This window comes from Fistularia commersonii, chromosome 19, assembly GCF_037954325.1.
Source record: "Fistularia commersonii isolate RoL2024-O1a breed Wild chromosome 19, RoL_Fcom_v1.0, whole genome shotgun sequence".
Lineage (NCBI taxonomy): Eukaryota > Metazoa > Chordata > Actinopteri > Syngnathiformes > Fistulariidae > Fistularia > Fistularia commersonii.
In genome coordinates this window covers 329258-340000 of record NC_141302.1, presented here as the reverse complement: position 1 = coordinate 340000, position 10743 = coordinate 329258, and the positions used below count along the sequence as shown (strand labels likewise).

General features: G+C 49.1%; 1 protein-coding gene across 1 annotated transcript in view; it reads left to right on the top strand.

Moving 5' to 3' along the window:
* Positions 1 to 9790, top strand: part of vax2 (ventral anterior homeobox 2) — a 10289-nt gene extending 499 nt beyond the window's left edge. The window contains exons 2-3 of the mRNA XM_086165949.1: positions 1393 to 1580; positions 9127 to 9790. Coding sequence (XP_086022075.1) covers positions 1393 to 1580; positions 9127 to 9627 — 689 coding nt within the window. The 3' untranslated portion in view covers positions 9628 to 9790. The remainder of the gene's footprint in view (positions 1 to 1392; positions 1581 to 9126) is intronic.
* Positions 9791 to 10743: the final 953 nt, after the last annotated feature.

Sequence of the window (10743 nt, the reverse complement as noted above, 5' to 3'; positions counted from 1 at the left end):
GATCAGTGTGTCTCCACGCCCTCCTGCAGGCCGAACACACACACACACACACACACACACACACACACACACAGGCGTGCGCGTAAAAACAGCTTCGCTTTGTTTTTTGTAAAATATTCAATTTTTTTCCACGAATTGAAAAATGATTAAATCCAAAGAGTCGATCGATAATTTCCGTTCGGGATCCGGACGCACCGACGCGGTTCCGGTGTTTACTTTCATTTGGAATTTAACGGAGAACCGGGAGGCCGAAAAATGACACGAGCGGGAAAAAATGAGGAAATAGAACAATTATAGAATTCACACAGAAATTAAAAAAGGAACTTTGCGCGTGTGTGTGTGAATATAGAGCGTGTATTTGTGAATATAAAGTGCGTGTGTTGTTCTATGTGTAAATATACTGTGTGTTTGTGTGTATGAGTGTGTGAAATGTGTGTGTGTAAATATGTGTGAATAGTGTGTAAATATTTGTGGGTGCACGTAAAGCATGTGTATTTCTTCGTGTGCAAATATCAAGTGTGTGTGTGTGTGTGTGTAAAGTGTGCGTATTTCTACGTTTAAATATAGAATGTACGTGTGTAAATATAAAATATGTCTGTAAATATAAAATGTGTGTGTAAATATAAAGTGTGTGTGTAGGTGATGAAAATGTGTGTTTGAATCAACGTGTGTCCGTAAGTGAATATCATGTGTGAACATATGTGTGTGTGTGTGTGTGTGTGTGTGTGTGTGTGCGTTTTTCTTTGTGTGTGTTTGATGCGTTTGCTCGTATTTGTATCTGTGTCACTATTTGTGTGTATGTGTGTGTGTGTGTGTGTGTGTGTGTGTGTGTGTGTGTGTGTGTGTGTGTGTGTCTCGGGCCCGCGGGCCGGTCTCCGGTTATCGGTGTCCCGGAAACGGCCTCCGGTGCCGTCGCTCGTTCGCGCGAGCCGGGGTCACCGGGAGGTCACCGGGTCTGCACAGCTCGCACACACACACACACACACACACAGAAGTGTGTGTTTTGCGTTCTTCGAGGGGGTTTTGTCGCGCGGGGAATAAAGGAGGTCAAACAAACACACCGTTTTTCCCGCTTCAATCTTTAATTCCTCCTCGCCCCACCGGAAGCGTCACCGGAGCCGCTCACTTCCGGTCCGGGGGGAAAAGGCGCGAGCGATCCGAGCGGCGATAACGGTAAACGACGGCTCGCCGGCGGTGCACGGGATACACGCACGCGGAGCGAGACCCGCTCGCGGTTGAGGCGAAAAGGAAGTTTTAGCTGCGGAACGGGGTGTGTGTGTGTGTGTGTAGTAAACACCAACACACACACACACACACACACACGCGGATAGGAATAAACGAAACACACACACACATTTAATGTGCGTCCTCTCCCCCCCCTGGGCCGAGCAGACGCCAAGGGCACCATCCGGGAGATCGTGCTCCCGAAGGGTCTGGACCTGGACCGGCCCAAACGGACGCGCACGTCGTTCACGGCGGAGCAGCTTTACCGGCTGGAGCTGGAGTTCCAGCGCTGCCAGTACGTGGTGGGCCGTGAACGCACCGAGCTGGCGCGGCAGCTGCACCTGTCCGAGACCCAGGTGAGACCCGGACCCACACACACACACACACACACACACACACACACACACACAGAACCAGAACCAGAACCAGACTCCAATACAACCGGAACCAGAATCTCCCGGTTGCTAGGCGACGCCCGTGGAGTTCTCCGGCGGAGATACCGAGGAGTACCGAGAGGAAACTGCAAATCCAAATAGAGTGAAACAATAAATACATTTAAAAACAAATAAAAATGAATAGTGGTGAGAATCCAAGACCAGACGGGAGAATAGAATTATAATTATTTAAAATAAGGAAACTGGGAGCGAAATAAAAGCAAGAAGAGAAAATATTAAAACACGGAAGCGAGCGTGAAACCGAAAAATTAAATAAAAGCTGTAGGTAAAACTAAGAATTAAGTCAAATAAAAGTTTCAAATGAAAATAAAACACATTTTAGCTGAAAACTAGCCAGAATCAGGCCGCGTAACTGCAAATTTAGAGCAAATTAAAAAAAAGAAATTCAAATAAAAAAGGAAAGTAAAAATGGGACTAAAGGAAGGAATTTATCTTAAAGAAAAGCGGAAGCTGGAAAAGAAAGGAAAAAATTAAACCGGAAACGGAAAATAAAACGGAACCAAAACCCGGAAACCGAGAGAGAAACCCGGATAAATGAACGCCGGAGAAGCCTTGTGTTTGTTAAACTCTCTTTTTAACTTTGTTTTTATTTGTAAACAACCCCCCCCCCCCCAAAAAAAAAAAAGTTGGCCGGCCGCTCCAGACAGGAAGAGGCGGGGCTTCTCACCGGAAGCCGCTTCTCACGCGACGCCCTTTGAGCCGGCCATACATCCGTACATATAAAAACATGTGTATAGAAATTTGAAATAAAGAGATTAATACATGGAAATTGTAGAATATATACTCTGAAATGATTTATTATTAATATTAATTAGACCTGAAATTATAGATGAAATAACCCGAAGTTAAAAGATAAATGAGCTGAAATCGCGGAAGGTGATCTGTATTGTAAATTCTGAAGTGATAGAATTTACAACATACAATTATAAAATGTGTGATTTAAAAATCGTAGAATGTACCATCTAAAATTGTAGAATTTATAAATCATATGATCAAATATTTCACTTTAAAATCATAGAATGTATCATCTGAAATTAAAGAATTTCTAAACTTAAATCAAATATATAAACTATAAATCTAGAATGTACAATCTGAAATGAATGCACTGGTAGTCTGAAATGATAAAATATATAACCCTAAAAGTGCAGGATGTATAATATGAAATTGTAGAATTTATAATTTGCAATTATAGACTGCTTGATCGAAAATGAGGCAATATGTAAAATGTTATAGTAGAATATAATTATGGGAAATGGCGGAAAGGCAGAATGTGAAATAAAGGAATGATATATAATGTGAAATAGGAAATTTTATCAAATGAAATGATAGAAAATGTAAAGTGAGGGGAAAGGACGTTTCAGGTGAATTATACAAAGTATTCCATTAAAATAAAAGCGAGCCTTTATTCAAATCTTGTGAAATTACACGACAATACAGAAACTATTCCAGGAGAGTGAGAAATGTGGAATTATAGAATATATAATAGCAGAATAAACAACTTGGAACTGAACCTGGAAACATACAGCCTGTCCTACACACACACACACACACACACACGCACACACACACACACACACACGCAGTAGGTGAATGCGCGTCCAATCAGAAGCTGCGAAACCGCGCGCCACACGCACGCACGTACGCGCACAGACCGGAATCCGGGTTCGGTTCGGTTCGGTTCGGTTGGTTCCTCCGTCTTTTCGGACCCTCGCGTTTGTGGCTTTGCGCTGAACGGGACGGGACCGGAGGCCGGTGGACCGGCGCCCGGCGTCCCCTGTTCGCCGTCCGGTGCCCGGTGTCCGGTGCCCGGTGCCCGGTGCCCGGTGTCCGTTCGGCCGCCACAGCTCTTCTTCCTTTTGCTTTTCTTTCCATCCTTTAACAACCGGAGTGTAAATAACAGGAGCGGTAATTACACACTGAGAACACCACCGGCGGCGTTACCATGGTTACAAAACTCTTAGAATAATTAGAGTTCTTCATCATTAAACAACAATAATAGCGGAATAAACACCACTTACTACTGCTGTTACAAAACAACAGCAGTAATAATACATGTATAAAAAAGCAATCAAATCGGAGTAACAAAGCGGCAAGAATATAATCATTTTAGTAAGAAAATAGTAATAATATTATTTGTAACAAAATGGCTATAGTACTTTTCGTAATTAACAGGTAATAATGATATTAGTAATGAACTGGTAACAATACTTTTTTGAAATGAACTTGCAATAATAATATTAGTAACAAAGTACACATAATAATGCTTTTACTGATAATAGAAATAATAAAGCAGCACTCAAAATTTTAGTTATAAACAAATAATAATGCTATTGTTAATAAACTAGCAATAATTCTTTAGTCGTAAACTAGTAATAGTCATAAACGAGTAATAATAATACTAGTACCAATAATAGTGATAAGAAAACAGCACTAATTACTATCAGTAATAAACTAGTGATAATACTATCAATAATAAACTAAAAATAATAATATTACTAAAAAACTAGAAATAAAACTATTGTAATTTAAGCAGTAATAGCGAAAGTAGCAACGGGGTCCTGGATCCTAAACCCCCGTTGATGTGTGTGTGTGTGTGTGTGTGTGTGTGTGTGTGTGTGTGTGTGTGTGTGAGGGTGTGTGTGTCTTGCGGGTTCTGATCCGATCTATTGGACCCCAGACTTTTATCTGGTGGGTCGACTGAAGACGAAGGAGAACCTCGGGGCCTTTTTGTATTATATTATATTATATTATATTATATTATATTATATTATATTATATTATATTATATTATATTATATTATATCATATCATATCATATCATATCATATCATATCATATTATATTATATTATGATTTAGCTAATTGAGTCAATTTAGAGGATTTAGTTAATTTAATTCTATTTCCATGATAGTAATATTCATAATGATAATAATTCATAATGTAGTTTGTCGTATATAATGTGTAACAAATGTAAACCTCTGAGTCTGGAAGCTCCGGTTCTTCTTCCTGATCCTCTGGAAGCTGGAGAACATCTGGTTCCTCTGGAGGTGTGCAGGAGAGCCGCTGTGAAGCTTCCAACACGACCTGGAGGTCAAACTCCAGCAGGAGAACCCTAGAACCCATGTTACCATGGCAACGCCTGGACGCCGTGACCGTTTGCGTGTTTATGTGTGTGTGTGTGTGTGTGTGTGTTGATGTGGGCTCGGTTTCCAATGTGGTCTGCTCACGCCAGCTGTGTGTTCGAAGGTGTGTGTGTGTGTGTGTGTGTGTGTGCGTGTGTGTGTGTGTGTGTGTGTTGACACTGAGCCCCGCTGACTGCCTCTGTGATCGGATCAATCGTGTTGATCAGGCGGGTCATCGGCCGGTCATTGAAGCCGATCCATCTCACACTTCCTGGCCGCTTCTCTCTGCCGTCCAGAAGCTTCTGGAAGCGTCCGTGGTTGTTCTGAAGTTGTGCCTCCACAGGAGGAGGAGGAGAGGCCTCAGCTGTGTTTGTGTTTCTTCCACAAACAAAGGAAAGGCGTGTGTGTGTGTGTGTGTGTGTGTGTGTGTGTGGTTCTGGCACCACACAGACGCCTGTGTTTGCTTGTCGTCACGGCGACGTCTGCGTCTGCCTCGCCATCAATGCGTCCACTGTGCACACGCTCAGACGGCGGCGTCCGTCCGGCGTCTGACAGACAGACAGACAGGAAGTGAGACGGACGCGGAGCCTGGCGATGTCCTCCCACCGTCACCATGGCGACCAGGACATCTGTTTCTCAGGCCTGGTCGCTTGGTTTTTGGTCCACAAAGGATCTGGGGGGTTCAGACGCTGACAGTGTGTGTGTGTGTGTGTGTGTATGTGTGTGTGTGTGTGTGTGTGTCGGGGGTCAGGATCGATGGTCCGCTCAGTGGGCGGGGTCAGCACTCATGAAACATCCAATAGAATCCAGGAACACGGCGGCACTCGTCATCTCATCAGCTGATCGATCAGGAGAAGAAGTCCTTCATCATCCTCCAATCCAACATCACTGGGAGGGTGTGTGTGTGTGTGTGTGTGTGTGTGTGTGATTTTACAAACACACAGAGGGCTGTGTGATGAGACAATTGGACAATTGGCAAAATTAGAGACGACATTCTGGACACACACACACACACACACACACACACACACACACACAAACACACACACACACACACAAATAAATACACGTACACAGCCAGAAGATATGCACACACAGATGTATACAAACATTTATACACTTACACACACACACACACACACACACACACACATAAAATGTAAATGCAACAAAAATACATACACACACACACACACACACACACACACACACACACACACACAGTTTGTTGGGTGAACATGTGTAGTTAATCAGCGAGGTCAAAGGTGGCCCCTGATTGGTGGGGGCGGGGCCCCGGAGAAAGAAGGCCCCTGATTGGGCAGCAGAGCCGTTACCGTAACTATTGATTACCGATCGTTAGGGTGAGACCCGTGTGACGGCACGAAGGGGCGGAGCTAAGGAGGATTAGCCATATCTACCAGCGATGGGGTAAGACGGGGTTAACCCCCAGATGAACCTGGAGAACATGTGCTCCAGCCTGGAGAACCAGAGGAGGTCCTCTCCCACAGCCCAGGGGGTCTCCATGATCCCCCGGTCTACATCTGGACCTTCCACTGCTGGGAACCTGGACTGTGTTAGAACCTGGTGTGTGTAGAACCTGGACCATGTTAGAACCTGGTGTGTGTAGAAGCTGGACTGTGTTAGAACCTGGTGTGTGTAGAAGCTGGAGCGTGTTAGAACCTGGTGTGTGGAGAACCTGGACTGTGTTAGAACCTGGTGTGTGTAGAAGCCGGAGCATGTTAGAACCTGGTGTGTGGAGAAGCTGGAGCATGTTAGAAGCTGGTGTGTGTAGAAGCTGGAGCATGTTAGAACCTGGTGTGTGTAGAAGCCACCAGGTGGAAGCAGGAGGTCACTCCGTGGGAGGAGATGATGAAGAGCGGTGATGGTTTGTGGACTCCATGCATCCAGGTCTCTCACATTGTGGTCGCTTGCCTTCCTCATCATCTCCATCACGAGGTCCTCCTGCCCTGATGAGGTTCCCTCAGGAGCAGCAGTAGAACCTGTCAGCAGGCGCCACTTCCTGTTACCAAGAGCCTGCCTGGCGGTGGGGCGGGGCCTGGTGGAAGTGGGCGGGGCCTGGTGAGAGTAGGTGTGGCCTGGAGGCGCGTGGCCTGGAGGGGCGGGGCCTGGTGGGAGTGAGTGTGGACTTGCGGGGGCGGGGCTTGCAGGGGCGGGGCCTGGCGGGGGGCGGGGCCTGGGGGTCAAATGCGGGTCAGCTCAGATCCAGATCTCAGATAATCTGTGACCCTGATCTGAACCCTGGATCCCATTAAGCAGGATTTACATCTTCTCGTCCAATCAGGAGCCCCCGTGAGGAGGTAAGCCCTGCCCACCGTGGGGGGGGCAGATCACTGTTTCCTGAAAAGAGTGAAAGACAAACAGCTTCTGCATGATCTCCAACATCTCCAACATCTCCAACATCTGACAGCTGGTACAGGTCCTCCTCCCTGACCTCAGGATCTTCTCCCTGATCTCAGGTCCTCCTCCCTGATCTCAGGATCTCCTCCGATCCCATTATCCCTGCCGCTCTCGGTGTCGAGGCCGCCGCCGCCGCCAATCCCTGGTTTAGCGGCAGCGGCGTGAAGCTGCTCCTCAGCAGGAGGCAGATGTTCTGCAGGACCAGGGTTCAATGTTCTCACCACCAGCTCCATCACTGTGCCCCTGGTGGCCAAACGGTGGAACTACAACTATTGACCCGATGACCTCGGAGAACTGTTCTGCTGCGTGTGTGTGTGTGTGTAAGTGTGTGTGTGTGTGTGTGTGTGTGGTGTGGAGGTCCATGATGTCAATCCCCACTCACAGGGATTAGATTAGGGATTGAGGAACCTGGTGTGGGACCCCTGAGAGATATGACCGGGGGGTCAATGAGGTCGTGAAGGTCCAGGTCTTGATGGTGGTTCTGAATGTCTGATGGGTCACCCATAGTTTGCTGAAGGTTTGGATCCTCATCTTCATCGAACTGACAGCAAGTGAGGAGGAGGAGCAGAGAGAAAACACACACTCAGGTCCTCTGGGAAACCATACATGTGTGTGTGTGTGTGTGTGTGTGTGTGTGTGTGTGTGGTGGGGCGATGATCTCCTGCGACCCCCCAACACAACATGCTATACATCGAGCTGCGGCGCATCAATTAAAGATGGCGAGGAGGGCGGGCAGAGTTCAGCGCTCGCCGCTCCTGACAGGAAGTGACAGCGCCGGGCTCTTATTGTTGAAACCACTCACTTCCTGTGAGGAGACATCTGGACATTGATGAAGATCAGAAGGTGTCATTACACAACCTGGATTCTGTGTGTGTGTGTGTGTTGGTGTGTGTATAGATTGAGTGTGTGTATAGAGTTCAGATAAAGTGTGTGTTAAATGTAATAAAGCAGTGGAGTGTGAGAGCAGATGAACAGGAGCAGCCATTATCGTGGGCTGTGTGTGTGTGTGTGTGTGTGTGTGTGTGTGTGTGTATGTGTGTGTGTGTGTGTGTGTGTGTGTGCGTGTGTGTGTGTGTGTGTGTGTGAGTGCTTGCACGGGGAGGGGGGTCCTGGTGCCAAGGGATTACTTCACCTCCTCCTGTTCTGCACGGATCTGTGTGTGTGTGTGTGTGTGTGTGTGTGTGTGTGTGTGTGTGTGTGTGTGTGTGTGTGTGGATTGGCTGCAAAGGTGTTGCGTGCTCTGACTGAAACGCAGCGGCGTGGATGTGTGTCACGCCGGGGTCACGCCAGGGTCGCTCACACGCCTGCAGAGATGCTGAGATGTATGTGAAGCTCCTCGCTCTTCATCCTCACACACACACACACACACACACACACACACACACGATGAAGAACCGTGAGGAAACCCTGTCGTTCTCTCCCCTAAGTGTTGATGAGATGGTAATAAACGTGTAATTAAGAATAAGAATAAGAACAAGTTAATTAATCCTGAAGGAAACAGTGGAAACAGCAATGCAGTGGGACAGTTAGATGTCCTCTCCCTGATCTTCTCGCAGCACATCCAGGCCAGTCGTCTCAAAGCTTCTCTGAGGAGTCAGTCCGGCCTCCTGTGACCACCTGTGGACAGTTCAGGTGGTCACAGGAGGCCGGCCTTCAGGAACCTCGCCAGGCTTGAAGTGGACCAGGTTGTGGTCTGGCCTGGCCGGAGCAGGGAGAGCCGAGAAGCTGCTCGCGTCCTTAGCATTAGCATCCAGCAGGTCCAGGGTTCTACGGTCTCTTGTCTCGCAAATGAATTAATGTTATTATCGCTTCACGACGTCTGGCGTCTCCGTGGAAACGGGTGTGGAGGGTGCAGCGGTGATGTTCGGGCCCGGGTGGGAGTGACCAACCTGTGGGTGTGCCTGCAGGTGAAGGTGTGGTTCCAGAACCGGCGCACCAAGCAGAAGAAGGACACGTCCAAGGAGACGGACAAGCACTCCTCCTCCTCGTCCTCCGAGTCTCTGGCCACCTGCAACATCCTGCGTCTGCTGGAGCAGGGCCGCCTGCTGGGCCCGGCGCCGCCGCCCGCCCCCCTCCTGGGTCCGCCTCCCCACCCGGCCCACGCGCCCAACGGCTCCCTGCTGGGGAGCCCCGGCGCCGCCGCCTCCCCGGGGGCGGGCGGCGGCGGCTCCCCCCCCGGCGCCCTGTCCGGGGCGGCCCTGGGGCTCCCCCTGCCCTCGCTGGGCGGGGCGCCGCCCTCGCCCAGGCTGGGCGTCCCGCCCCCCCACTCGCTGTGCTTCTCGGTGCCGCTGCTGGGGGGCGCTCACCACGAACTGGCCTCCTACGGCTGCGGATCCTCCGCCTTCGAGCCCTACAGCCGCCTGGACAGGAAGGACGCGGACCCGGGAGGGAAAAAGACCGTGTCCTAAACAGGCCCCGCCCCCTCCAAGGGGGGGGCGGAGCTGTGAACACACACACACACACACACACAGGAAAACATGAAAAAAAGGTTTCTTCCTAAAAGAAAAAACTTGTAAACTGCAGTTTGTGTGTTTGCCTGTGGGTGGAACCCCCCCTCTTTGGGTGGAACCCCCCCCCTCTTTGGGTGGAACCCCCCCTCTTTGGGTGGAACCCCCCCCTCTTTGGGTGGAACCCCCCCCAAAAGGGTGGAACCCCCCCACGAGGGTTCTTTGCTTTTGTCCTGTGAGCTGGTGAGTGTGGTTTCTGTTTCCATACAAGTCACAGTCAGTTCCTTAGGGTTCCTCTGGGTTCCTGAGGCTTCCTTCCTCTAAGGCTTCCTCAATGTTCCTTAGGGTTCTGCGTGGGGTTCTGGCGGTTCCGCGCGTGTCCTTTCAGTGTACAAAATGAAAAAAAAAAAACAGAAAGGAGAAAAAGAACGAGCTTCCTGAGGGCGGAGCCGGTTTGATGTCTATTTCCTGTTTCCTACTTCCTGTTTTCTATTTCCTGTTTTCTATTTCCTGTTTCCTGTCACGTCATGGTGTGTGTTTGTGGAGAATTTACTCGTGTTGATATTTCAGAGCATCAGAGGGGGCGGGGCTTGTGGTCGAGGGGCGGGGCTTGTGGTCGAGGGGCGGGGCCCGGCCGCGGTCTAACAACCCGCAGAGCCCGTGCACGGCGCGTGCGCGCTCGTCCCCGGCCTGGGACGGGTTCCTCCGACGTTCCCCCGGTTCTCCGTTGTTCCCGCCCCCTCGGCGTGGGCTCGCGGCGCCGCTCGCTTCCTGTGACGCCGCTTCGCTCGTCGGCTCGACCAAAGCGTGGCGCGACCTCTGACCCGAGGCTCAGCCGGTGGCAGGAGGGGACGCCGCACGCCAGCTAGCTAACTGGTTATGTAACCGTTGTGATATTTATTATTGATCGACTGTAATTAAGTGTAATCATTAAGTCATTGAGGTTCATTAACAGGTAATTAATGTCTGCGTCTTTAATTATCTATTACCCCAAAGGTGCTATTTAGCGCTCCATGCTAACGCAGGTTCTAATTCAGTGTTAGATAGACTCGTAGCTCCATGAGTTTCCTTATTGAT